Source organism: Metarhizium robertsii, assembly GCF_000187425.2.
Source record: "Metarhizium robertsii ARSEF 23 chromosome Unknown MAA_Scf_2, whole genome shotgun sequence".
Classification (NCBI taxonomy): Eukaryota; Fungi; Ascomycota; class Sordariomycetes; order Hypocreales; family Clavicipitaceae; genus Metarhizium; species Metarhizium robertsii.
In genome coordinates this window covers 4210527-4233234 of record NW_011942160.1, presented here as the reverse complement: position 1 = coordinate 4233234, position 22708 = coordinate 4210527, and the positions used below count along the sequence as shown (strand labels likewise).

Genomic DNA, 22708 nt, shown 5'->3' with positions numbered 1-22708 from the left:
TCGAATTATCCATAGAAGGGGCAGGTTGGAAGGAAAGGGGAGCAGAAACATGAGCGCATGGCTGGGATACTCCGTAGTTATAATGTAATCTGCCCGTCGTGCCCCCTTGCCACAGCATTTCTGCACTCCCACACTAGCGAATGAATTGGTCGGTCTTGAATGCAGGATAAGCAGCCATCTCTGCTTGTGGCATGGTGCAGAATACCTGTCCCTGATCGCGCTACAAGATCTAGGACTGGCAAGGATGTGAAGACAGCGGGGCGTCAGATCCCAGTAGTAGCAGTTCTGGACTCCTGATGCCACTTGAGTTGTGGCGGCCGCTGCCACAGAGGCTTTCTTGATGAGGATTGAACTACTACTAGTAGAACGTCTTTCGACAGCCCCATGCGAAACGCGTGATGGCTTGCTCTTTCGTCGTCCGGGCACGTGGACTCGGCTGGCTGCCTGATTGTCCTGCTCCCATGTTCCGCTGATGTCGGGGATCCATACGCGTCGCAAGTCTTCGCGTTCAATGTAACAGGTGGTGTGCTTCGAGACGATTGTCGTTGAAGCAAAACCCAAGAAGAGAAGGGGAAAAGAAAACCTGGATTCACTATTACTCCTCAGCTTTGCAGAATGCAGTAGATGGTAAGCAGCAAAAAGGGCATATCGTGACACCGCCGGTCCCTCCATCTTTATATTGCACAGCGGTAATGCTCGAGTCGCTCTTCTGCATCTCATCTCGCCAGGACGGATGTTTCAATTTTGACGGATGAAAATGCTCAACAGCGCCCCTGGCTGCTAGGAAAGAGGTGTGATTCGGGTATCTGATAACCACGAGGCGACCTTGACTGACATCAAAGTACCCTGAAGCAGGGTGACCCTTGATGTTTCTGTTTGTAGCCCTTCGTACATATATCAGAAACATAAAAGTGGGATGGTTGTGCCTTACAAGATACCCGCATTACATCAAAGTTCGACTATAGCTGTGTCTCTAGCCAAAGATGATCGACCTCTTTGTTGGCAAGCTTGAATACATTAGCATCTCTGAATTTGAAACCATATCCAAGATGCATACGGAACGATCAGTCCTGTAAATACAGTGTATAAACCCAACGAGAATATCCAATCTTATTGTGCATATGTGATACTTCCCATCCGGATTGCCAGACCACTGTTCATCGCCTAATTGCAGCAGCATGTGGCCATGGGGCCCGAAGTACTCACACCATAACTCTCGTTATATGACAAGAGTCAAGTTCTCCCACTAGAATCGTCTTTTTTTCTTTGCTGGACCAGCGGCAGCTTTTCTCTCTAGTTCACGTTTGAGCTCCTCTCTTTTGCGATCTGCTCGTTCCTCTGACGTTTCTCGCGGTTGTTCATCTTTTGGGGAGTTTGTCCTGCGAGTGGCCAGCCGACCACGTTCTGTATCCTCATCTTGCTTTTCTACCTTGGACGCCTTGCCACCAATCGTGCCAAGCTTCCTAGGTCCTGTGTCCCTGGCTAATGTGTCCCTGGCTACGGGAGGTGGACTTGCCTCTGGCCTACTCGCGCTGTCCAGAGGGTGTGTATTCATTGCTCCTCCACCAATTCTGCCAAGGCCCGCTGTCTTGCTAGGACGTTGAACGGGTGATGGAATAGGCGATGAGGCAGGCACTGAAGCCGTGGCATCACCATCTGATGCCTCAGATGCCGTCTCTTCATCGTCCACCGGCGGATTTGCGGTCTTACGTCTTGGCGGCGGTGACGGGGCCCGAGGTGGTGCCGGCTGCTTCTTGCCTCCAATAGCTCCTAGCCGGGAGCCTCCAGGCCTAGAAGTTTCAGGTTGTCGTGTACGGTCAGACAGAGCGGGTGGTGGATTGCTATCTAGAATGGAGTCTTCTTCCCCATCCGTAGAGGCGTCATCTGCTGGTAGTACATTACTCACGGTTGCACTCTTCTTTGCTGACCGCAAGTGTGGAGGAGTAGACTGAACCTGAAAGTCATCGTCATCATCGCAGTTTGATGGTTGTTGTGGAGGTGTGACGGTCTGCTTCTTTAAAGCTGAACCCTTGGGTTCCTTTCGTTGGAGTCTTTGGCTTGTCGGCAGGAAATCATGCCACCATTTGTCTAGTTCAGGAGACTTGTCCACCTCTAGTGTAGAACGAAACTCTAATCCAGTATCACCGAACACGTGCTGTATAAGGTCATTCACAGAACTTGGGCCGACATCATCTGAGTCAAGCTCCTTCTTCCACCGCTGCTCGTTGAACGGCGCCAGACCTTTGACCCGATCCTCAGCGGCAGCACGTGTAACCTTTTTTCGGCCAGATAACGCCGTAAACACATGCTCCAGTCCAGTTCCCATTGCTTCTAGCTTGTCCGATAGCTTGGTGACCACCGCATCCTTTTCTGCAATCCTCTGGATTAATGACTGTATCTTGTGTTTCGTATCAAACTGTGCTTGAATCAGCGGTAAGACCAGATTGGTTGCGACTGCGGAGGGCGATTGCTTCTTTAGATGTATTGGCCACTTCAATGCATGGAATCCTGGGAGCGGACAAGTTATCTTCAACGTGATACCATCGTCTGCGGCACCCGAATTGTCTTCTGGAGCTAATGTAAGGCTCGTCTCGTCATGTCCAGCCAGCTTAGAATCTAGTGCCTTCCTCAGACACGACAGGAATGTAGTCATGTTCTCAGCGGTGTCACTGGGATCGATGCTCGTGTCCTCGCTCCAACCTCTCATGCAAATGGCTTTCCTATCCAAGCTTTCCATCCATATATTTGCCATGTCACTGACACGGATCACATATGAAGACGGGCCTGTCTCAAAGGACACCAAAAGCACGGGAATGCTGGATGATACCGGTAGGGGCAGAAATCGCCACGTCCCTAGCGTCCCTGAAGCCATAACGGTACCTAATAACCGGTTCTTTTGGTTCAGATGATTGAATATGGCAGCACCTCACGCACTCATGACGGAAGTATAGGCTTTGAGACCACCCCTGGGTTGAGATCTATAGCGAGGTAAGACTGGAATAGTCCATGAGGCCGAGCCTCGGCGAATACAAGCCGGAATTCAAAGTGAGACTTACAAGGGAAAAGCGTATATTACACAGAACGAAAGGGTGTAGGGGCGTGTTTGGCGAAAACTCGTAAGGCCTGTTACAGACGGGGAGCAGGGTCCGGACCAGAAGCCGACAAGCACAAAGGCAAACCCGGGCAGTTCAAAGAGCAATGGCGTTTGTATCACTTTGATGGAGTTGATACAAGCCACGGACCCTGTTCACCATGCGCAGGAAGGCACCTGTATCGCTGGACTGTGTCTCGGCTCTCAAGGAGAGGAGGCAAGTGGTGTTTCTCAAATTTGGGTTTCGGGAATCCGTTGGTGAGTGGCTAGACGCTGCTCGCAAGACTCAGACTGAAAGCTCGGGATTAATATATATCCATGGATTTGTGGAACGCGTCACGGCAGCAGTCTTGAGATGAAGCCGCACCTTGTTGTTCTCGAAGCGAAAGCGAGCGCATTGTCCCAGGTCCATGTGTGCAAAACCCCCAGCCATGTTATGTTAGGCTCCAGGGCCAGTTGTGTAACCAGGGAACGTCTCCATACCATGTTTTCCTCGTGCTCCCTGATTGGGCAGCTGCGACCAGCTGCCAACAGTAGCTAACAGCTGTCATAACCAAAAAGGATTTTAAACGTGACTTAGCAAACATGCTTGTACTGGGAGCAGTTAATTGAGCGACCATGGGAAAATACTAGTTGGCATGTGCAGCCATCGAAACAATAGGCTATTCTTGATTGATTTGGACAGGTTATTTTCATGGAGGTAAGTCGGCAGAGAGCATGTGAGCTGAGTGACCGACATCTCCAAGAAGAGAAACGACGTTCCGAAGCAGGAAGAAATATGCGCGCCGTCATACAAGACTCTTAAACCCCTTTACTTGATTGATCTGATTCATGTAGATCCAATTCCAACACAAGCTCCACGATACAGGGTAGGGTATTCCTAGACATATCGATCGGCAGATGGAAAGATGCAAGCTGCAAACCCGATCTTGGGAAACCTTTCGATGCGCTCCACATCGGCCGACTCCCACGCCATGCCATCATCGACGCGATCGAGCCTTAGAAGGAGTCGTTTTGCCATATGGACTGTGTGATCCCCTGAGCAGTTTCATCCTGCTGCCATGACATTTTCTACTTTAATCTACGTCATTTCATGCTCCGCGCAGATGTGATCAACAACCTAGATGAGACCAACATCACTTGTGTCGAGCTTTCAGTTTTGCCAAAGATCAATTCCTGCGCGCCTTTATCCTACAGACCTGAGTACCGCATCTTTCCATCTCCGTATTCGCCGCCGTAACAATTTCGCTACCATGGCTCGAAAATCATCGAAACGCAAGCCGTCAAGTCCTGACCACACCAACGGCAATAGTGCTAAAAGGTCGAGGAATGCCAATGGCCTCCGCGAACCCCATCCCTTAGCTGCAGAAGCTGAACGGCATGGCATCGTGCTTCGCAAGTACTATCCACCAGAGATGAGCAATGCGCGAGCTCGCGCATACAATAATAACGAGATTCCACGTCCCATGGAGGACCTCGTCACTGCTCTGTATAATACCACAGAGCAACGCCAGAGGGTGGAAGCCAAGGATTCTGTAATCCATTGGTTCAAAACAGATTTGCGGTGTAACGACAACAGAGCCCTTGCCCTGGCCAGCGAAAAGGCAAAGGAGACTGCCGTGCCCCTGATTTGCATGTACATTGTCAGCCCACAAGACTTTGAAGCGCACCTGACCTCACCCGTGCGTGTCGACTTTATTCTACGAACTCTTGAAATTTTAAAGAGGGATCTGGCAAAATTGGATATCCCCCTCTATATCGAAACGGTGGAGAGGAGGAAGCAGATCCCTGATAGAGTATTGGAGTTGATGGAGCAGTGGGGAAGCCGACACTTGTTTGCAAACATGGAATATGAGGTGGATGAGCTTCGCCGGGAAGCAAACATGGTTCACGACCTTGCAGAGAACGGCAAATCGTTTGAAGTCGTTCACGACACCTGCGTTGTGCCGCCTGGACAGTTGCAAAGTGGCTCTGGAAATCAATATGCTGTCTATTCGCCATGGTATCGATCATGGGTTGCTCACATCCATGCCGATTTGGACTTGCTTGAATTATTTGATCCCCCAAATAAAAACCCCGGAACGGCGAGAAAACGGTTCAAAGACCTGTTTGATTGCGCTGTTCCAGAGGCACCATCAAACAAGGAGCTCACAAAGGAGGAAAAACGGAGATTCCATTCCCTGTGGCCTGCTGGTGAGAATGCTGCAAAGGAGAGACTGGACAAATTTTGTGAAGAAAGGATTGGTGGCTATAGCGACAACAGAAACATTCCTGCAGAAGATGGAACGTCCTCTCTGTCGGTACACCTGGCTAGCGGATCTATCAGCAGTCGTACGTGCGTACGCACAGCTAGGGACAGAAATAAGACGAAGAAACTAGACGGTGGCAATGAAGGTATTCGAGTTTGGATAAGCGAAGTCGCTTGGCGTGACTTTTATAAACATGTGCTCGTCCATTGGCCCTACGTATGGTAAGTATACCACATCAAACCACAAGTTGACATTGCAGCCCTAACAATCATTAGCATGAATAAGCCATACAAGCCAGAATACTCCAACATTGCCTGGTCTTACAACGAAGAGCACTTCAAAGCTTGGTGTGAGGGTCGCACTGGGTTTCCCATTGTTGATGCTGCAATGCGACAGCTCAACCACAATGGCTACATGCATAATCGCTGTCGAATGATCGTTGCCTCATTCTTATCAAAAGATTTGCTCATTGATTGGCGCAAGGGCGAGCGATATTTCATGGAGCATCTCATTGATGGCGACTTCGCCAGCAACAACGGCGGCTGGGGATTCAGTGCTAGCGTCGGCGTTGACCCTCAGCCATACTTTCGAATCTTTAACCCACTTCTCCAGAGCGAGAAGTTTGATCCGGAAGGGGTGTATATCCGTAAATGGGTCCCAGAACTGCAAGATTTAGACAACAAGGAAATTCATGATCCATATGGCCGAGGAGCAGGCGCCAAGGCAAGGAAGGCGGGATACCCGAAACCAATTGTCAATCACAAAGATTGTAGAGACAGGGCATTGAACGCATACAAGGAGGGAATCGCCAATGGCATGTAGAGTACGATGCGAGTTGGGACTTGGATCATTCTATGTATATTAATCAATACCTGAGTTAAGATTTGCGCTCCTTTCAAGGCACGTTAAAATGACATTATCACACTGTTTGCGCATGTCTGACCCGTATCTGTACTTTGGCGCGAAGCTTTGTCACCACAGCTTTTTGAAGGCCAGAGTTTAATCTGCGGCACGGAGACTATCGAGGTAGCCCCAGAATCCTCGGCCAAGAAGATCAGCGACAAGGCGCCAGCCTGAGGAGACTTTACTAGCCGGGTTTCGTGCGTAAAACATAAGAAATTTCATCGTCACATGTAGAAATCACGTCGGGACATCCAAAACCGAAAAGGTAGGTAGGTGTTTTGTGAATTTTAGCTTGTCTCGGAATCGAGCCCAAACGCCTTTTTGAATTGGATGTGCTAAATGCAGCCAACTCTAAGATCCACAACGCAAAAATTCCTTCATGCCCGACCCAATGCCCTGGAGAATGCCAATTAGAATCGTCATGTTGCCATAAGATTTTTGTCTCGTCTCCTCGTTTCAACCCTCTCCCGCTCGCGCCGCTCGACTCGAAATAAGAACAGTGGTGTTGTCGGTTTTTATTTTCTTTGTCGTTCCAAGCGTGTTTATCGCTGAGCGCTCCAGACGTTCTTCAACAGACCGTCACGCTGAGCAAGACGGTTCATGGAGTCGTCGGACTCGCCCATGGCGCGGACGAAACCGCAGAGGGCATAGACGTGGTTCTCGCCGCTGATGGCACGGCCGTTCTCATCAACCTTGGCGATGCTGATCTGGACGGAGCCGTGGTCCTTGGCCTTGATGATGCGGTTGGTGGCAGAGCACTTGCGGGGGACGTAGCTATAAGACCAAGTTAGTTTATTCGTATTCTATCGAGAGCGATTATGATAATAACTGGTCGAAGATGACGTACAGGTCCACGATCTCGCCACGGTCGTTCTCCATTTTGTCGGTTGTGTGGTGACGGGGGTGTCTTGGGGTTGAGTTGAGGAGTTGTCCGACGTCGATGTGGTCGCCAAAAAAACGCTTGGAGTTGGCCAGACAAATTTGACATTGCTCAATAATTTCGTGGAGCGGGGAGGGCTTTCTGTGCGTCATGTGATAGGTCACCTGATAACGCGGTGCTTTCGTGGAGTCCTGCCCCTCGTCAGAGGCTAAGATCTTTGGTTCCGTATCCACCTCCAATTTACGCGTTGCAGGATCACCCGATGCTGGCAGGAGAGCTTTCCTCACATCGTATCTATCGCATAATCGCCCGACAACATTCTGCTGCTCCGCAGGGTCTTGAGACGCGCTTTGCGCTCTCAGACCCATGTCTCTGGGGCAATGGCATCTCCCGATGTGTTCTTGTCTCCCCCGCGGGGGTCGAGGCGACACGTAAATATGATTCCGACCTCATCGCCAGATTTGCCCACTGTGCAAGATATGTTGTCTCAGAAGCAAAAGCGACCCGCTATGCGAAGCGGTAGCAATTCTGCGCCTATTCCTCACGATGCGGACTCGACCTTTGCGAGTGCGCGAGAGTCATGGCAGTCTGCACGGTGCGCCGAGGCTAATCAGTTGAGCCCGTCTACTACACCTAAGAAAGTGATTATAGTGGATGATATTGATACCCCCGTATGCACACTAGAACATGAACCAGAAGCAGAATCACCGCGACGAAAGTCCCATGTACCGAAAGGAAGTGCCAATCTATCCAGCCCAGGGATATTCGAGTTGGTTGACGAGGAGGTAACTTCACGCCAACCATGGAAGAAGTACAAGCCCAAGACTCCGGAAAAATATGCCAGTCCACGCGGTGCCTCTATGGAGAAGGAAAGTCTCTATCTAGTCGCAAATCAGACGACATCAGAGAGAAGAAGCCGCGAGACAACTCCGTCGCGAGATCCACCAATGTTGGAACAAATGGAAACCACGAAATGTAATACGGAAGAGCCATTGCTGTTAGAGCCTGCAATGATTCGGAGAAAGGATTGGACGCCTCCTACGGAGAAATCAGCCGTTATTCTTGATTCTGACACGTCACCAGTACAGAACGATCTACATGCGACTGACGAGAATGATCCTGATAAGTCGTTTGGTAACATTGTTTCTGCTTACATGTGCACCAACGCTACTACTCAAGAAATAGAAACACATCAGGGTGTTGAATCGAATGCGCAGAAAATTAAGACTGCATTTCAAGAAGCCGAGTCAATTCCTGACCCTCCGATCACCGGGAAGTCCGTCACCAGACCAAAGGCAATGCGGAAAAAGGCCAGAACTATTACCGGCCTCGCTACAGCCGCCTACAGGCAACCATCTCAAGTTGAGCCTACAAATGGAATACGAGATGTATCGCCTCTTACAAAACCCAAGCCGTTAGCGAAGACGACGAAAAACACCAAGCCTCGTAAAAGACAGTCGAAAGCGAAGAAAAAGCAGGAACCGCCAAAGCCGGTGTTGTTCTCTCCTGAAACGGCATTAAGGCAAGTTGCCAAGCAGGACTTTGTATTTGGAACCTCTAGCCAGTTAGCTACAGAACAGTCACCGACGTTTCTGAGAGACCTGCACCTTACGATGAAGAACTCAAACCAGCTCGACTATGTTGATTTCACAACTCCATTGAATAGCGACGCTATTGAGCCACCCGAAGGTCGGTCAAGGCTTTGGAATGCTGCAGCCAGAGATGCAGACGGTGATCTGTTCGACGTGGAAGTGGTCAACCTCACTGAAGCCAGCCCGGAATTTCCAAAGACGCCGGGTGCCATAGACCCCTTTGGATATTTTAAAGGCGACGATGCACTAACTCCATTTCATGCTTCTGGGTCCACAATAAGTAGCGATAAGGGGAAAGAGTCAGTTGCCGATTTGCCAGCTATCCTATCTACCGCAGGATCGCGAGCGACATATACTGCAACGAATAGTTCAAATGCTCTCAGTGGCATGGGGCCAAGCGTACAGCAGACGGGAAAGCTATCAGTCGCCCTAGAAGTCACAAGCTCGCCGGAACTTGCAAGCAAAGAGAATACGGCACCAAGAACTGCAAAACATCATTCACGACCGACATTCGAGCATTTAACCGACGCGCAACTGTCGAAAGAGATATCTCGGTACGGCTTCAAGCCAGTAAAGCGCCGTTCGGCCATGATAGCTCTTTTAGACCAGTGCTGGCAGCAGACCGGCAATGCCAGCCAGGGGATCCGAATGGTTTCCACGACTGCTGCCATTTCCCCCACGAAACGACCGCGCGGCCGACCAAGGAAAGATTCGGTAGAAGTCAGCCGGACACAAGAGCCCCCTCCATCTGCGCAAGCTCCCGAGACACCAAAAAAACCTAGAGGAAGACCAAGGAAAGATTCACAGACGACACCGGGCAAGCAAGCGGTGTCGAAACGCACTACCACGCCAACAAAAAAGCGAACAGCCGGTAGCAACGCCACTCCTAAGAAGGCGAAGGCCGTAAAGGTGGTTGAGATACCGGATTCGGAATCTGAGCTAGCAGATACTTTGGAATCATCACCACATTCATCATCCAGCTCAACACTTTCTTCCCCGCGTCAGGTCGACCTGGCCATGTCAGTTGACAATGATACAGAGCTCTCGCTTACAATGACGCCTACAGATGTACAAGCCTGTTTGTTTACGCATATCACCGAGGCTGTCACGACTGCACCACGTACTACGGACCCCGCTAATCCATCTTGGCACGAAAAGATTCTACTATATGATCCAATCGTGCTGGAGGACTTGGCGTCTTGGCTCAACAGCGGCCAGCTCAGTCGCGTTGGATACGATGAAGAAGTTAACCCTGTTGAGTTGAAGAAGTGGTGTGAGTCAAAAAGCATCTGCTGCTTGTGGAAGGTGAATTTGAGGGGGCAAGAGAGGAAGAGATATTGATTGTCTTGGCGCATGGACGAAGAAACAAGATTTTGTTTAGGTATTGGATAGAGAGAAGGCTTGTTATTTTATGCTCTGGAGTATGGAGTAGGTGCCGCCAACTGGCGAATGATAGACCAATTTGAACAATAATACTCGAGGCTGGTTTTGGTACCTGCATGTGCCTCAACTTACGGCCCTTGTTGGCGCAGCTGGAGAAGCAGCTGGGGTTCTGGTCCCCACGGTTCCCACGTGCAGACTCTTTGCAGACAAGCGTGGATATTCGGGGCTCCGTTCTAGCTTGCGTGGAGTAAAAAACCACCGTCAACCGATCAACAACCCCAGACTTTTGGCTACACATCCCAAGCGGACCTCGGCTCAATTGAGGCCCCCGCCATCTCGGTCACCCTCATATCAGATGCCTTGACCCGACTTCATCAGGTATATATGGCCTGTTTACTACATCCCATGTGGAGGCGACTGGCAGCGCATCAGACCATCCAAAGCCATTCGATACCCTTCACACGCGGCAGCGCCATCTTATTAACCTCATCACCATTGGCTCTCAAGCCCTCACCACTTCGCACAATGGCCTCTCAGACGCGTGACGCCAGCTCCAAACCAGGCGTGCAAGAGCCCCGTCCCAGCTCGTCTGTTCTTCTGCTCTCGCCAACAAATGAGATATTGCTGCTGCATCGAGTAAAGACCTCGACGTCATTTGCATCGGCGCATGTCTTCCCAGGCGGGAACCTAGATCCACTCCACGATGTCGACGACGGTGATATTCCCGGCCCCGAGAGCGCCGAGAGACACCGGGACGGCCCAGCCTACAGAATGGGCGCTATAAGAGAGACGTTTGAAGAGACGGGGATCCTGCTGGCGACCAAAAACGGCGCGCTGGTGAACCTGTCCGCCGAACAGAGGGACGAGGCGAGGAAGAATATCCACGGAAACAAAGTCAAGTTCGGCGACTTTCTGAAGTCGATTGGCGCCGTGGCCGACACAGGTTCGTCTCCCGCCACCGGCCGCCGTTTGTCATGACGGAACAGCCCATGCTAATGAGAGAAACTCCAGCCGGCCTGATCCCCTTCACGCGCTGGATCACGCCGACCAATGTGCCCAAGCGCTTCACCACGCAAATGTACCTCTACCTGCTCCCCATATCCAAGAGATCGGTGCCGTCGGAGATTCTGCTGCCCACTCCGGACGGCGGCGTTGAGCACACGGCCGCACAGTTCGCGCCGTCGCAGTCGTGGCTGGACAAGGCCGCCGACGGTTCCATCATCCTCTTCCCGCCGCAGGTGTACCTCATGAAGATACTCACTCGGTTCCTGACGGGGTCAACGTCTGCCCTGGAAGAAGGGCCGCTGCACTACACGGCGCAGCGGAAGAAGCTCGTTTCGTTCCTGAGGAGGAGGGTGACTGCGGAGACGGACAGGGGCAAGCAGCATCCCACGGCGACGATTTCATGGGCCGACAAGGTGATAAGCCCGCATCACTTGCTGTTCAGAGAGGAGGACGGTCGCGTAGTGCTGGGGCTGGATAAGCCCGGCCCCGAGCTGGAGGGCAGTGATAGAGGCGGTGATTGGGAGAGGGTTGCGTTGGTCAAGTTTGGGCGAGGGGGCCCCTCCGAGGTCGAGATTAGAATGAGGGAGGAGGTGTTGGCGGAGCAGAGGGCGAAGCCGGATGCCAGGTTATAGAGTCTTTTGTAGTCGGCGGATACATGGCGTTTTGGTGTGCGGCTTGTGTAGAGGCATCTTGGGTTGAACGCACAGCATATAAATGTACAAATGGGAAGCAAGAGTCCGGGTCGTTGGCAGGTAACAATACCGGTGTATCGTGCAGCATATTTTTAGATGTTGTACTATACTAGCCTACACGGCTGGTAGATGGCCTTTTTTAGCAAGCGTTGCGGCATATTCTTCCACATTGTGTCACGCCCGATCAACAGTCATCCTCCAGACGGAAACCTACCCGGTACCTCTGTTGATAGATTTGACAAGCCCAAAGCAACCTAACCGAATTGTTTCGTAACTCTGAACCACTGAAAATAACTTGCCGTGCTTGGCCAACAATCCTCGTTCATAAATGACACATCCCACGGCCTGCAACCGTGATACCAACAAGTGTCGTCATCATGTTGCGCAAGGACCAAATATACTACAAGCAGTCACATACACCGACCATCAGCCACTCCAAACAATCACCATCCCCCAATCCTAGCCTCGAACCATGCCTTGAACTAGATCATCCAATCCCCATCCGCGCGGCAATCAGAAAAATGCATCTCGCCAAAGAAAGTTCCTTCTCATGTGTACATACCCAGCTGCGGGGAGACCAGAGCCCGTCGCACTGCACAAGGCCCTTCCCATCATCTGCGTGCATTTGAGCAAGTTTTCTTTCCGCAAGCGCTCAGATCTGCCCTTTCCCCAGCCGCATTCCACTAGCCTTGACTCGCCAATTCCAGGGACCTCCCAGAAAAAAAAGGACGCAAAGGAGCGTCAACTGCTTCAGCGTACTTGAGCAGGTACTTGTAGTTCCCGTGCCAATAGAAGATGGATTCAACAAAGGTTCCAGCCAAGAGATTTGTTTCCACGTGTAGATCCGGGATCCAACGACCGCAAACTCAACAATGGGCCAGGTTCCCCGTAAAAAAAAGGCACGACAAAACAAGGCACATCTAAGCGAGAGCCGATTCAAGCTTAACCACATCTCCAGTCCGCCACAACGCCACATTCTAAACCAACCCGAATCCAGCAAACGCGGGCCTAGACCCCAGTCCACATCTTCACTTCCATGACATCGGCTCACGTCCCCGCGGAAGGTCTGACAGGAAAGCCCAGCGAATCCAATACTTATCGTGGCTTTCATTTTTAATTTCACACATGCACTAATATATGTAAAACCAGAAAAACAAAAAAAAAAAAACTTGCGCGCCCCTCCCCGCGTGTTGGTTCCATCTGAGCACGTCACAGGTATAAGTCTCACCGTCCCCCCTCCTCGTAGACATCTCCCCTCCGCCAGAACAAATTCAGTTCCCCTCCACCTCCCAAAGCTTCCTCCCTCGCAATCATTCAGCAAGATAAGATGCTGTCCACGCTCGTCCTGGCGCTGGCCGCTGTCCACGGCGCAGCAGCCCACTTTGGCCTGACGTACCCGCCCTGGCGAGCAGACACGCTCGCCGCCGAGAATGAAGCCAAATACAGCCAATGGAGCTACCCATGTACGCAACCCAGCGCCGCATCTGCTGCTGCTCAACACCCCAGAATGTAACTGACAATACCAGGTGCCGGCGTCGACTACAAGGCCGGCAACGTGACAGACTGGCCCGTCGGGGGCGGACTCCTCGCCCTCGACCTGCACCACCCCTGGACCTACGTCTTTGTCAACCTCGGGCTGGGCGAGAACGCGACCAACTTCAACGTCTCGCTCACCCCTCAGTTCTGGAACGTCACCGGCAAGGGCACCCTGTGCGTCGACAAGCTCCCCGTGCCCGTCGACGTGCAGGACGGCGCCCTGGCGTCGCTGCAGGTCGTCACGTCAGGCGCGAGCGGCTCCGCCCTGTACAACTGCGCCGACATCCGGTTCAAGAAGGACGCCAAGACGCCCGGCAACTGCACCACCTCCAAGGGCATCACCGTGCAGAACGTGACGGGGCAGTCGTCCGCCGGCAACGCCTCGGGGAACGGTACTTCTGACGGCAAGCAGAGCGCCGGTGTCGCGGCGGGAGCCAACGTCGTGGCCTTGGTAACCGTGGCTGCCTTGGCTTCTGGGTTTGCAATGGGCCTGTGAGGGTTTGTGGGAAAGCAGGACACGGGAATTAGATGACGGGAACCATGACGAAATGACGATGCTTCTATTGTCTAGGGCACCGGCGGTGCCATGAGATGCTATCATGTATGTACATAGACGAGCCAAGAATGCAAAGATATGATATATATGCAAAAGAAATATGACAAGGGTATATAAGAGTGGAAATTCGCCATCAACATTGCAACATCCTAAACATCTGTTAGTCGGGTTTTGCTTGTTCCAACAAGACCAGCGCGACTTGACTTACCCATCATTACTCGTATACATGAAACCCCAGTCAACCCCCAATGCCCACATACCCAGTCGTAGTCATGAAGCTTAGGCGACACTACCCAAAAGAAAAACAAGAACGAAAACTACGTCCACAAAAGCGGTTAATAAAGAATAGGAAAAATACCTGCTGAAATCAAACCAATTCAAATCTCCAGATACACATCAACCAGCCTTTGCTGGAATACCAATCAACAACTCCTGCAAGACTCTGTTCATGTTGATGCGGTTATTTGGGTTTGGCGTCAGCATATCCTTTACCAGGCGCTCTAGATGGTCCCCAGGATTGAGATGTTTTCTTGCTTCGAATATTTCCCCCAGCCATGTGCGCATCTGATGTACAGCAGGCTGGCCATTACCGTATTTGTGCGGCATGTTGGGATTGTTGATGGCTGCGATTTGCCAATACAGTGGCTTTGCAAGGTGTCGCCCCCCTCTGCTGTCAGGGAACGAGATCTTGCGCAAAAGGTACAGCATGGTGATGCCCAAAGCCCAGACATCAGAAGCAGGACCGCGCATTTTTGTTCCAATGAACTCGGGGGGCACATAATATGGTGTGCCTCCGCCCGACGGGGGATTGGCGGCCGGAGTTGAAAGACCAAAGTCACAAAGCACGGCACCGCGCTCGGGCGAATACAAAATGTTGCCTGGTTTGATGTCATTGTGAACCAGTTGCCTGCCGTGAATATAACCAAGGGCGTCGGCAATGCCACGCAAAATTCGCATCGCGTCAGTTCGAGTTCCTATGAACAAATTCGTCTGTTTGTTCCTCCATCGGGGTATGGCTGCGAGATCTCGGGCATCAACGTGCTCCATATATAGTGACAAATATCGTGCGTCTCCTCCATAGTATCGAACAATGGACTCATGCTGCAAGCCCTCTTGGCTCTGGCTTTCGCGCAACCACATATCTGCCTGACGAATGACGTTCCGTTCGTGGCCGTACGGCTTATCGTTCCCATTGGCCATTCTCGTCTTGAGGACCTTTACAGTCAGAATGTTATCGGGGACTTTTGAGTGATCTGCAGTGAAGACATCGGACTGGGCGGTGGAGGCTATTGGGTCTCGCTTAGTTAGACAATACTCGTCAAGCTCACATACGCCCGGCACGGCAATAGTTTCGCCTTTCTCGGCATCCAAGAGGGCATGAGCTGTTGTGGCAGAAAGCTCTTTGCTTTCTTTCCCGTTGGGCAGAGGAAACACCAGCGGATCCGCGGCAGGACGGAGAAACATGATGACTCCGTCATCTGCCGGATTGGAGTCATCTGAAATGCGACGCTTGGCTCTCCTCTCACTTTCATCGGGACTCAAAGCTCTCTTCATACTGGAAGTGCTGGCAAGACTGGTGAGCGACGATGACTGATGAGGCAGCGCAGGTCGGGCCTGGTACAACGCAATGGGTCGCTTTTCCAGAACGCGAAAATCCAAGACGGCAATGTCGCGAACTTTTATGCGCCATGTACCGGGTTGCAATGCATTGATGAGGCCCGGGTCGATGGCGTAGATCTCGCTTGGAGGCAGGCTCCTCAGAGTGGTTTGCGACAATTTGTGCAACGAAATGGGAACGTCAGACCGGTTCAGAAAAATGACCCTGTCACTGGCAGGATCGTAGTACAGCTCGCACCACAAAGGTGGGCGCGGAGCGTCGTCTTGGCTCTCTCCTGGGATGCGGACGGAAAACTTTATATCTTTGGAAGTCTGAGTCACAGCCAGCACCTTGTGCTCAGGCTGGTCAGACGAAGAAACTTCGGCACGAAGTGCAAGCCAGCGGCAGTTATCGCTTCCCGGGCTCACGGATCGCGTACCGTTCAACTTTGTGAGGGGCCGCACGAGGATGCGGATGCCCTGTTTGTGATGGTCCTCATCGACGTGCAAGTCATCTAATGAGACATTCTCGTCGTTGGGACCGGCGCTTGCCTCCTCGACGCCGAAGCGGTTGAAGCGGGCATCGATTTCAGACTGAGAAAAGGGCTCGGTGCGCTCCTCCGAGACCTCCTCTGAGGCGGTCTCGGGCCTGTGCTCGGCCGCCATGAGAAGAGGTTGTTGGCGATGCCTAAGAGAGACGGCCCATGTAGCGTTGGGAAAATGACGATTTATGAAGGCAGCAACGGGGCTGCGGGTGAGACGACTCAGACGAGCCATGGATTGGAGGGATTCGAGGTTGGCGGGTGCGGACATGGAAGGACCGTCCTGGGAGACGGGACGCCCAGCAGCCGCACCAGTGGCACCGGCGGGGGAGGGGCGGGAAGCTTCCAGCGGCTCCAGTGTGGGCGAGCCGGCGGCCTCGTAGGGCCTTGTAGGGCCTTGTAGGGCCTGGCTAGGCAGAAAAGCACGTCAGGGCCTGGAGGCCAGAGCAGCGGACGCACGCTTGACGCGCAGATGGATGTCGTTTCGCGGTGACTAATAGGCTGTGGGCGTCAGCGGTGCGGGCCAGTTGAGCTGATTGGCGGCCAGATGGCGGATTGACGAGGGTGCCACGATGGATGGATGTGTTGGCAGACACAATGCCAGAATACAGAGTACAACGTGAGAAGTGAAAAAGGAATCACGTCAAACAAACACCAAAAAAACATGGCCGGCCGTGCATGGGCATAAATGCAGGAACAGGAAGGTTGAATGAGGTAATGGGGCAGCCTTTTGATGACCTTGGGATGGTCTCGAGCAGCGCAGAAGACCATGGCAACCATCACCGACGTGGGAACGTGAGGTGACCAGGTGAAGAGGCCTATCGAGATGGAGGCCTGCTGACAGGGCTCCAGCCCGAATCTGCCCATTCTCATAGGCTACCGGAGTACAGCCTCAGCCTCAGGAGGCAGAGTCATCGACCCTCCGAGGCGACGACATCGGGCTCGTGCTTTTCTGGCGTTGCGCTTCCGACGACACCACGAGACGTCAGTCTTTGCCCGAAGCCATCGTCAAAGCACCCGAGGACATATATTCAGCGTGGCACCTGGAGCGGCATGTGCTAATTACCCTTCATAATGTTTCTTCGTCGTGCTTCAGGCTCTCCAAGACGGAGAAGCTTTTCCGGCCATCGTTGATGCCAAACAACGGGCAACCACGGTGCGGAGGACGCCCTGTAGCAGGCGGATCTTCAGGGCTCAAGATGGACGGATGGATCCACGAGCGAAAAGACTGGCATTTTGGAAGAAGCTCGTACCACAAATAATCCCATCAAGCCAGACTGCAAACGACAAGACTCAATCCATCTCGACAACAAAGGCCGTGGCAACGACGTAAGGTCAGCTACAAACTCGGGACAAAAAATACTGCTGCTTCTTGCTGGTCATGTGTGATGAAACTGCACAAGTATTTTATGCGGACCAGACCTCTCCGACATTTGCACCTCTCGTGCCGGGAACGCTGACAAGTCGCACCGCCACTTTGGGCACGACTTGCTCGTAGTCCGAGACGTGCACACCTGCTGACATTCCCCAACAACGTATGATGAGGCGACCATACATAAAGTGAGTATTCAAGAATACAGTATTTACACGTATGATGAAAACTCTACGGAAAATATCGCAAGCCAAGGGAGCTCATCTGGTGGCCAGTGTACTGCGGATGTTGGTGCAGAGACCACTCAATGTACGGAGCGCTCCGTACTCGCAACATTACTCCGAAGAGTTCAAAGATGTTAGGCAAAGGAGAATCAGTGAAGTGACTTGGTTGTTCCATTTCCTTGCTTTAGCCACAGCACTTCACAGCCACAAGTCTAGAACAGTGTGCGTACATTGTCAGCTCACTGTTCGTGCATACCGGAGGGTTGCAATGTGGCACCGCTTGGCCCTATTGCTCCCGAGTACCCACCGACTAGCAGCCTATTGGCGCATTTCTGAATCAACCTTTGTATCATTGGTCCAACAAAGTAGCGGTCCTATGCATCTTTGGCATGGCGTCCAATGAAATAGCGTGGTCTCCACTTGCCCTAGGCCCCCATGCACGCCACTGCACACGCTTCCGCTTTCGTGAATCTGGCCTCGAGACAAGTTGCTAGTACGCGGTCCCCCAGATGGGATGCTCGAGTGTTTTCGTCACGGTGCCCAGGGAGACCCATACTGGAAATCTCCCAACACTCTCCCTTTCTCCACGATACACAATCACTAACAAGCACAACTCGCCCGCTCTGTATGCTGCAAACTATCGCAAACATTTGTTCGCCATGGATTTGAGCACTGGTCCCAAGATCTAAATGTGCCTTTGTGCCGATTGCACACTGGGCCTCAACCTACTTCTGCTTTGACGGGGCTCGCCCTTTCTTGTGCCGACTCCTTCCTCGACGACGACGACCAGTTGTCTTCCCGCACACCGCCCGTGATGGAAGATCCGACTTGGGCCTGGCCGGCCTGGAAGTTTGGCATGAAGAGAGATGACCTCTTTACTACCCTCCACGATCAGTACAACACCTTCTCCTTTACTCTCCAAGACCCCGAGGCTTTCCACCACGATGTCTACGAGATTTCTCGAGACGCTGAGACTACCGCCGAGTTTCACCGGATGATGGCTGATAGGCGGCAAATGCGACTCCGTGAGCTGAACGAGTCTCTGGAGACGCTGGCCGTCGAAATCATTGCCAACCCGACGCTTATGGGCACCGACCAGTGGCAGTACGCTTTGCAACTGTTTCGAACCAAGTCGTACGACTCTATTCTTCGCTACTTTGCTAGCTATCTACCCGAAGACTATCTCGATCGTCACGATACACACTCTACTTCGTCGGCTTCCTTTTCGGAAACCGACACTATTAGCACCGTTGCCAGCAGTGTCAATGATGCTCCCTCCCCCTTTATGACCGACGATGATTTGTTTCCAAACGGTCCCGTCATGACCGCCGAACCTGACGCGATCAAAGAGAAACCTCACCACAGCTCTCATCCTCAGGGACCCTTGTCACCCCCACATTCAGAGGATGCGCAATCCGAACCATCGGTATCATCACCGCCATCAGACGCAGAATCGAACGACTACTTGACGAACCCACCCTCGCGATCCATGTCGTTTTCTGGGTCCGAGTCCGGACACCTTGTATCCGAACTCATTCGACGACGATGCCTCGAAGAGGATCTCAACGAGAAGTCTCGATCAGATGAGTGTGAGACGGCTGTCACATTTGTTTGTGACTCGTTTGAGCCTATTGATGTAATCGAAGGCCAGTCGCACACCCCTGGTGGTGTTGTTGATTTTGCCGATGAAGATGAGGATATTCCCACTGCGCAATACCCCGACGACGCATTCAACAGCCTTGATCTCACCTTTTCCTTGACTCACCCACCATCCGCGCACGATACCCTAGATTCTGATACCCCTACCCCCCGACCAGAAGCGGCTGCTGCATCTTACATGGAGTTTCGGTCCGTTCTTTCACATTCAAGAAAAGTGCCGTCATATCAGCGTTCCCCATCACCTAAGTGTTGCTTGGCAAATCGAGGAGCTGGATCTCCAGTACGCGAAGTGCGGAGGAGTCCAGAGGAGTCGTTGAGTAAGATCCAGAAACCTGTACAGGACTTCTCTAGAAGACACCCGAAGACGAGGAGAAGGATGGACTAGCACCAGGAGGCCAACCTGATGTATATATGTGAAACTTGCTGTACATATCCTGTATCTTATGACACTAACGACCCGTGTTTCCTCGAACTATACTACACACACGTGTGTTCCGCTTGACGCCGTTTCTTGCTCTTCTTTGTGACGTCATACTGCATGACCTTTTTTTTTTCGCACCTACCCGCTGTTGTCTTCGCAAAAGGAGTCTCAGATTTACTATCAGCAGAAACAAAATACGAGGCTGAAGACTTGTTTTTAGACTGGAGGTGAGTACAATTTCCTTTGAAATTATACTTGGTTGTACAACATGACCTCGGCGAATGGCCGCGGCGAGCATCACGACGCCACATTGGTCAGGTGGTCTCCCAGTGTGGTGACGCGACTGGGCTTGAATGCAGGTCACGCTCGGATATTGACGCGCACGCTTCCGCTCATTTGACGATTTTCCCACTGGTCATTTATACCACACTCATGATTGTGTTTAATTTGCCCATCTTGTAAGTGTCGTCATCGATTTTGGCCCTTGCAGTGGCGCGCACTTGGCGTGAGCCGCAACCCGTCTTGGTATCCTGATGGTTGCAGTGTGGCGTGAGCCTTATTTTGCGGCCCCTTTCTTTGTATTGCATTTCCCCGTCCTTTTACGCAATCTAACAATGTCGATGCGCTATATTCTATGTTTACTTTGCGCAGGGTAGTGATTTTGGCCCATGACTTATGACTCTACGACTCGACGACTGTATATTATTCATGAGCATGAATTACTCTGTACGTTGATCTCTCTTCTGAATGCACGGCGGATACTTGCGCGATACCGTCGACCCCTTGGGAATATAATTCTACTTACTGAAGCGGTTGGCTGCGCTAAAAAAATTAAACCTGTGGGTGTCGTGTACTTTATAAAGGTTCAACCATCTCACTTGGACTACACCTTGGATTTTGGGTCTGGCGCCACATTTACCACGCTACAGGTACTTGCATTTTGAGTTTCATTTTATACCAGACTGCTTTTGAGCATCTTGGTTCCGCTGCTTGTGAGTGCCTTTTGCAGATGAGTGCAGCGATTGTTATGCGAACTGCTATGACGAGGGCTAAGAGCAGAGCTTCATTGACACGACAATGTTCTAGATATGTATATCAATGGTAGCATCTAGCGAATAGAAGAGAGAATCGAGATAATGAGGCAAGCATGATGTAGGAGCACCACCACGTTGGCGGCGTTGCTTGACCAAGAGTTGCGGACCAACCCAGCACACAACGTGTCTTTATCGCGCGGACCTCCATTCTATTTTACATGACATGTCGGTAAAACAGACCTGTTGAATGCAGGAATACAATTCCAAGTACACCCCTGTCGTTTGGCAGGACAGATTAATGTGTAATGGCAAACCGCAAGGCATTAGGGCTATTGTTCCGCGGCTTACAGTGACAAGACTCGAACCAGAAGGTACCAGACTTTTTTTTCTCACCAGTGACTTCATACTTTTCGCCCCGAGGCGACCATAGCAAAGACAGCCGAGTGTCCTAGTCATTTAGTGTAGTGAGCCACGGCCCATTAGCCCCCGTCTAGTCTTGCAAAGGATGAATAAAAAGGCCGACCCAGCCTCGCATCTTGTTTTCCCTCGTAAGCCCTGGCTTTGAATCGGGCAAGAATTTTCGCATCCGAGCTCGACCACAGATTGCGTCTCCTTGCCACCCACTATACTCTCTATATTTGGACAACTCCTACGCGAAGCGAACTCACGTCATGTCGCACCTCAAGCAGCTCCTTGCCATCTTGGCCATTGTCAGCACGGGGGGTGCCCGACTCGGGCGCGGGGCTCGGGCGAGTATCGACGAAGGCCAGACAGGGCTTCAGGTGTGCTGCCCAGAAGCGTAGGTGTACCCGACTCGATACGACGACGGGCGAATATGTGCTAATCGTCGGTTCTGAAGGCGTGGCGTGCCCGTGTTGAAGGTGTGCGAAGTCGGCTGCGTGTGCAGCCCGCTTGCCGTCATAACGTGTCCCGTACCCGAGGGTGAAAAGTTAAGGTACAGCAGATGTACGGAACCGAATTGTGTGTGTACCGAGTACTGCGCCAGGTCGTGGTGAGCGCTGCGTGTGGTCGGCCTGCTGCGCGGCGACGGGGGGATGGCGTTTAGGGGGCAAAGGGCTCGACGTTTTGCGTGCGGCTTTTACTTGTCCGCCGCGTTGGAGTGCATATGGATTCAATGTTGGGGCAGGAGGAACATATGCTGGCCATTTAGTGACGGTCCTTGGGACCGGCTGCTTAAAGGTCTTTGGGTGCAATGGGTGTAGTAGTTGATTGTGTCGTGAATCTTGGGACTGGACGGATATTCGGGGGCCTGATTTCCTAGCGGGTATATCAAGTTGTTTGAATCTTCAAAAAAGAAACCTTCATGATGGCTCTCGGGAAGCCTTTGTCTTGGATTCATAGCTACGTAGTTGGACCGTTGAAACCCTGGCAGTCTTTCGCTGGAGGGCGTCTGTAGTCTCGGTGTGAAGTGTAGTTGGGCATTGTGACACGCACTCGTGCCCTTTGTGATGAAATAATTCCTTTTTTTTTTTTTTTTTGGGAGATTGCATGCATGGTCATGATGCTTCACGCAGCTATACGCTTGGTCCGGGTGGCAATCTAGATGAAATCCCTCTGTTCCAACCTGTCTCACGGACAGGCGACAGACAACCATCACACAACAAAAGTTGGAGAACCCACTGTCTACCTACCTAGGTACATGTATGTGTATACAGTAAGATACGGTGAGATAATATTGGCATGCTGCCCTGCGACGCAACCCCTGCCGCTGTCAACCGGGCTCGCCAGCCCCCGAAGCCAAGTCGTTTCTGAAAGGGATTTGCAAAACGATTGCCCGCGCCACATAATGTTGATTGTGGCCTAGAACTGTTTTATATCCGTAGATGAGATGGGGTTTCGAATTGTAAAGGGGGAAGCAAGCCTGAAACGGCCGAGGCGCAGCAGCGTACTATGGTTAGAGACGCGATAATTGATACTAACCTTGATAGATTTCTTAATTAAGAATACATTAA

At 51.8% G+C, this 22708-nt stretch overlaps 8 protein-coding genes across 8 annotated transcripts; 5 read left to right on the top strand and 3 right to left on the bottom strand.

The window, feature by feature from the left end:
• Positions 1-1246: 1246 nt before the first annotated feature.
• On the bottom strand, positions 1247-2872 carry MAA_05215 (XLF family protein; the record flags this gene model as incomplete). The annotated part of the gene is made up of 1 exon (XM_007823213.1): positions 1247-2872. One exon carries the CDS (start codon positions 2870-2872, stop codon positions 1247-1249), a length of 1626 nt encoding a protein of 541 aa, XP_007821404.1.
• Positions 2873-4344: 1472 nt separating this feature from the next.
• On the top strand, positions 4345-6162 carry MAA_05216 (photolyase; the record flags this gene model as incomplete). Its single annotated transcript, XM_007823214.1, has 2 exons — positions 4345-5561; positions 5616-6162. The coding sequence occupies 2 exons, from the start codon at positions 4345-4347 to the stop codon at positions 6160-6162; spliced, it is 1764 nt and encodes a 587-aa protein (XP_007821405.1).
• A 623-nt stretch (positions 6163-6785) lies between these two features.
• On the bottom strand, positions 6786-7122 carry MAA_05217 (Ribosomal protein S21e; the record flags this gene model as incomplete). Its single annotated transcript, XM_007823215.1, has 2 exons — positions 6786-7017; positions 7091-7122. The coding sequence occupies 2 exons, from the start codon at positions 7120-7122 to the stop codon at positions 6786-6788; spliced, it is 264 nt and encodes an 87-aa protein (XP_007821406.1).
• A 381-nt stretch (positions 7123-7503) lies between these two features.
• Positions 7504-10056, top strand: MAA_05218 (AT hook domain-containing protein; the record flags this gene model as incomplete). The annotated part of the gene is made up of 1 exon (XM_007823216.2): positions 7504-10056. The coding sequence occupies one exon, from the start codon at positions 7504-7506 to the stop codon at positions 10054-10056; it is 2553 nt and encodes an 850-aa protein (XP_007821407.2).
• Positions 10057-10623: 567 nt separating this feature from the next.
• Positions 10624-11735, top strand: MAA_05219 (NUDIX hydrolase domain protein; the record flags this gene model as incomplete). The annotated part of the gene is made up of 2 exons (XM_007823217.1): positions 10624-11041; positions 11110-11735. 2 exons carry the CDS (start codon positions 10624-10626, stop codon positions 11733-11735), a joined length of 1044 nt encoding a protein of 347 aa, XP_007821408.1.
• Positions 11736-13122: 1387 nt separating this feature from the next.
• MAA_05220 (uncharacterized protein) lies at positions 13123-13827 on the top strand (the record flags this gene model as incomplete). The annotated part of the gene is made up of 2 exons (XM_007823218.1): positions 13123-13258; positions 13322-13827. 2 exons carry the CDS (start codon positions 13123-13125, stop codon positions 13825-13827), a joined length of 642 nt encoding a protein of 213 aa, XP_007821409.1.
• Positions 13828-14283: 456 nt separating this feature from the next.
• MAA_05221 (serine/threonine protein kinase-like protein) lies at positions 14284-16892 on the bottom strand (the record flags this gene model as incomplete). The annotated part of the gene is made up of 2 exons (XM_007823219.1): positions 14284-16431; positions 16764-16892. The coding sequence occupies 2 exons, from the start codon at positions 16890-16892 to the stop codon at positions 14284-14286; spliced, it is 2277 nt and encodes a 758-aa protein (XP_007821410.1).
• A 1543-nt stretch (positions 16893-18435) lies between these two features.
• On the top strand, positions 18436-19665 carry MAA_05222 (uncharacterized protein; the record flags this gene model as incomplete). The annotated part of the gene is made up of 1 exon (XM_007823220.1): positions 18436-19665. One exon carries the CDS (start codon positions 18436-18438, stop codon positions 19663-19665), a length of 1230 nt encoding a protein of 409 aa, XP_007821411.1.
• Between the last annotated feature and the right edge of the window lie 3043 nt (positions 19666-22708).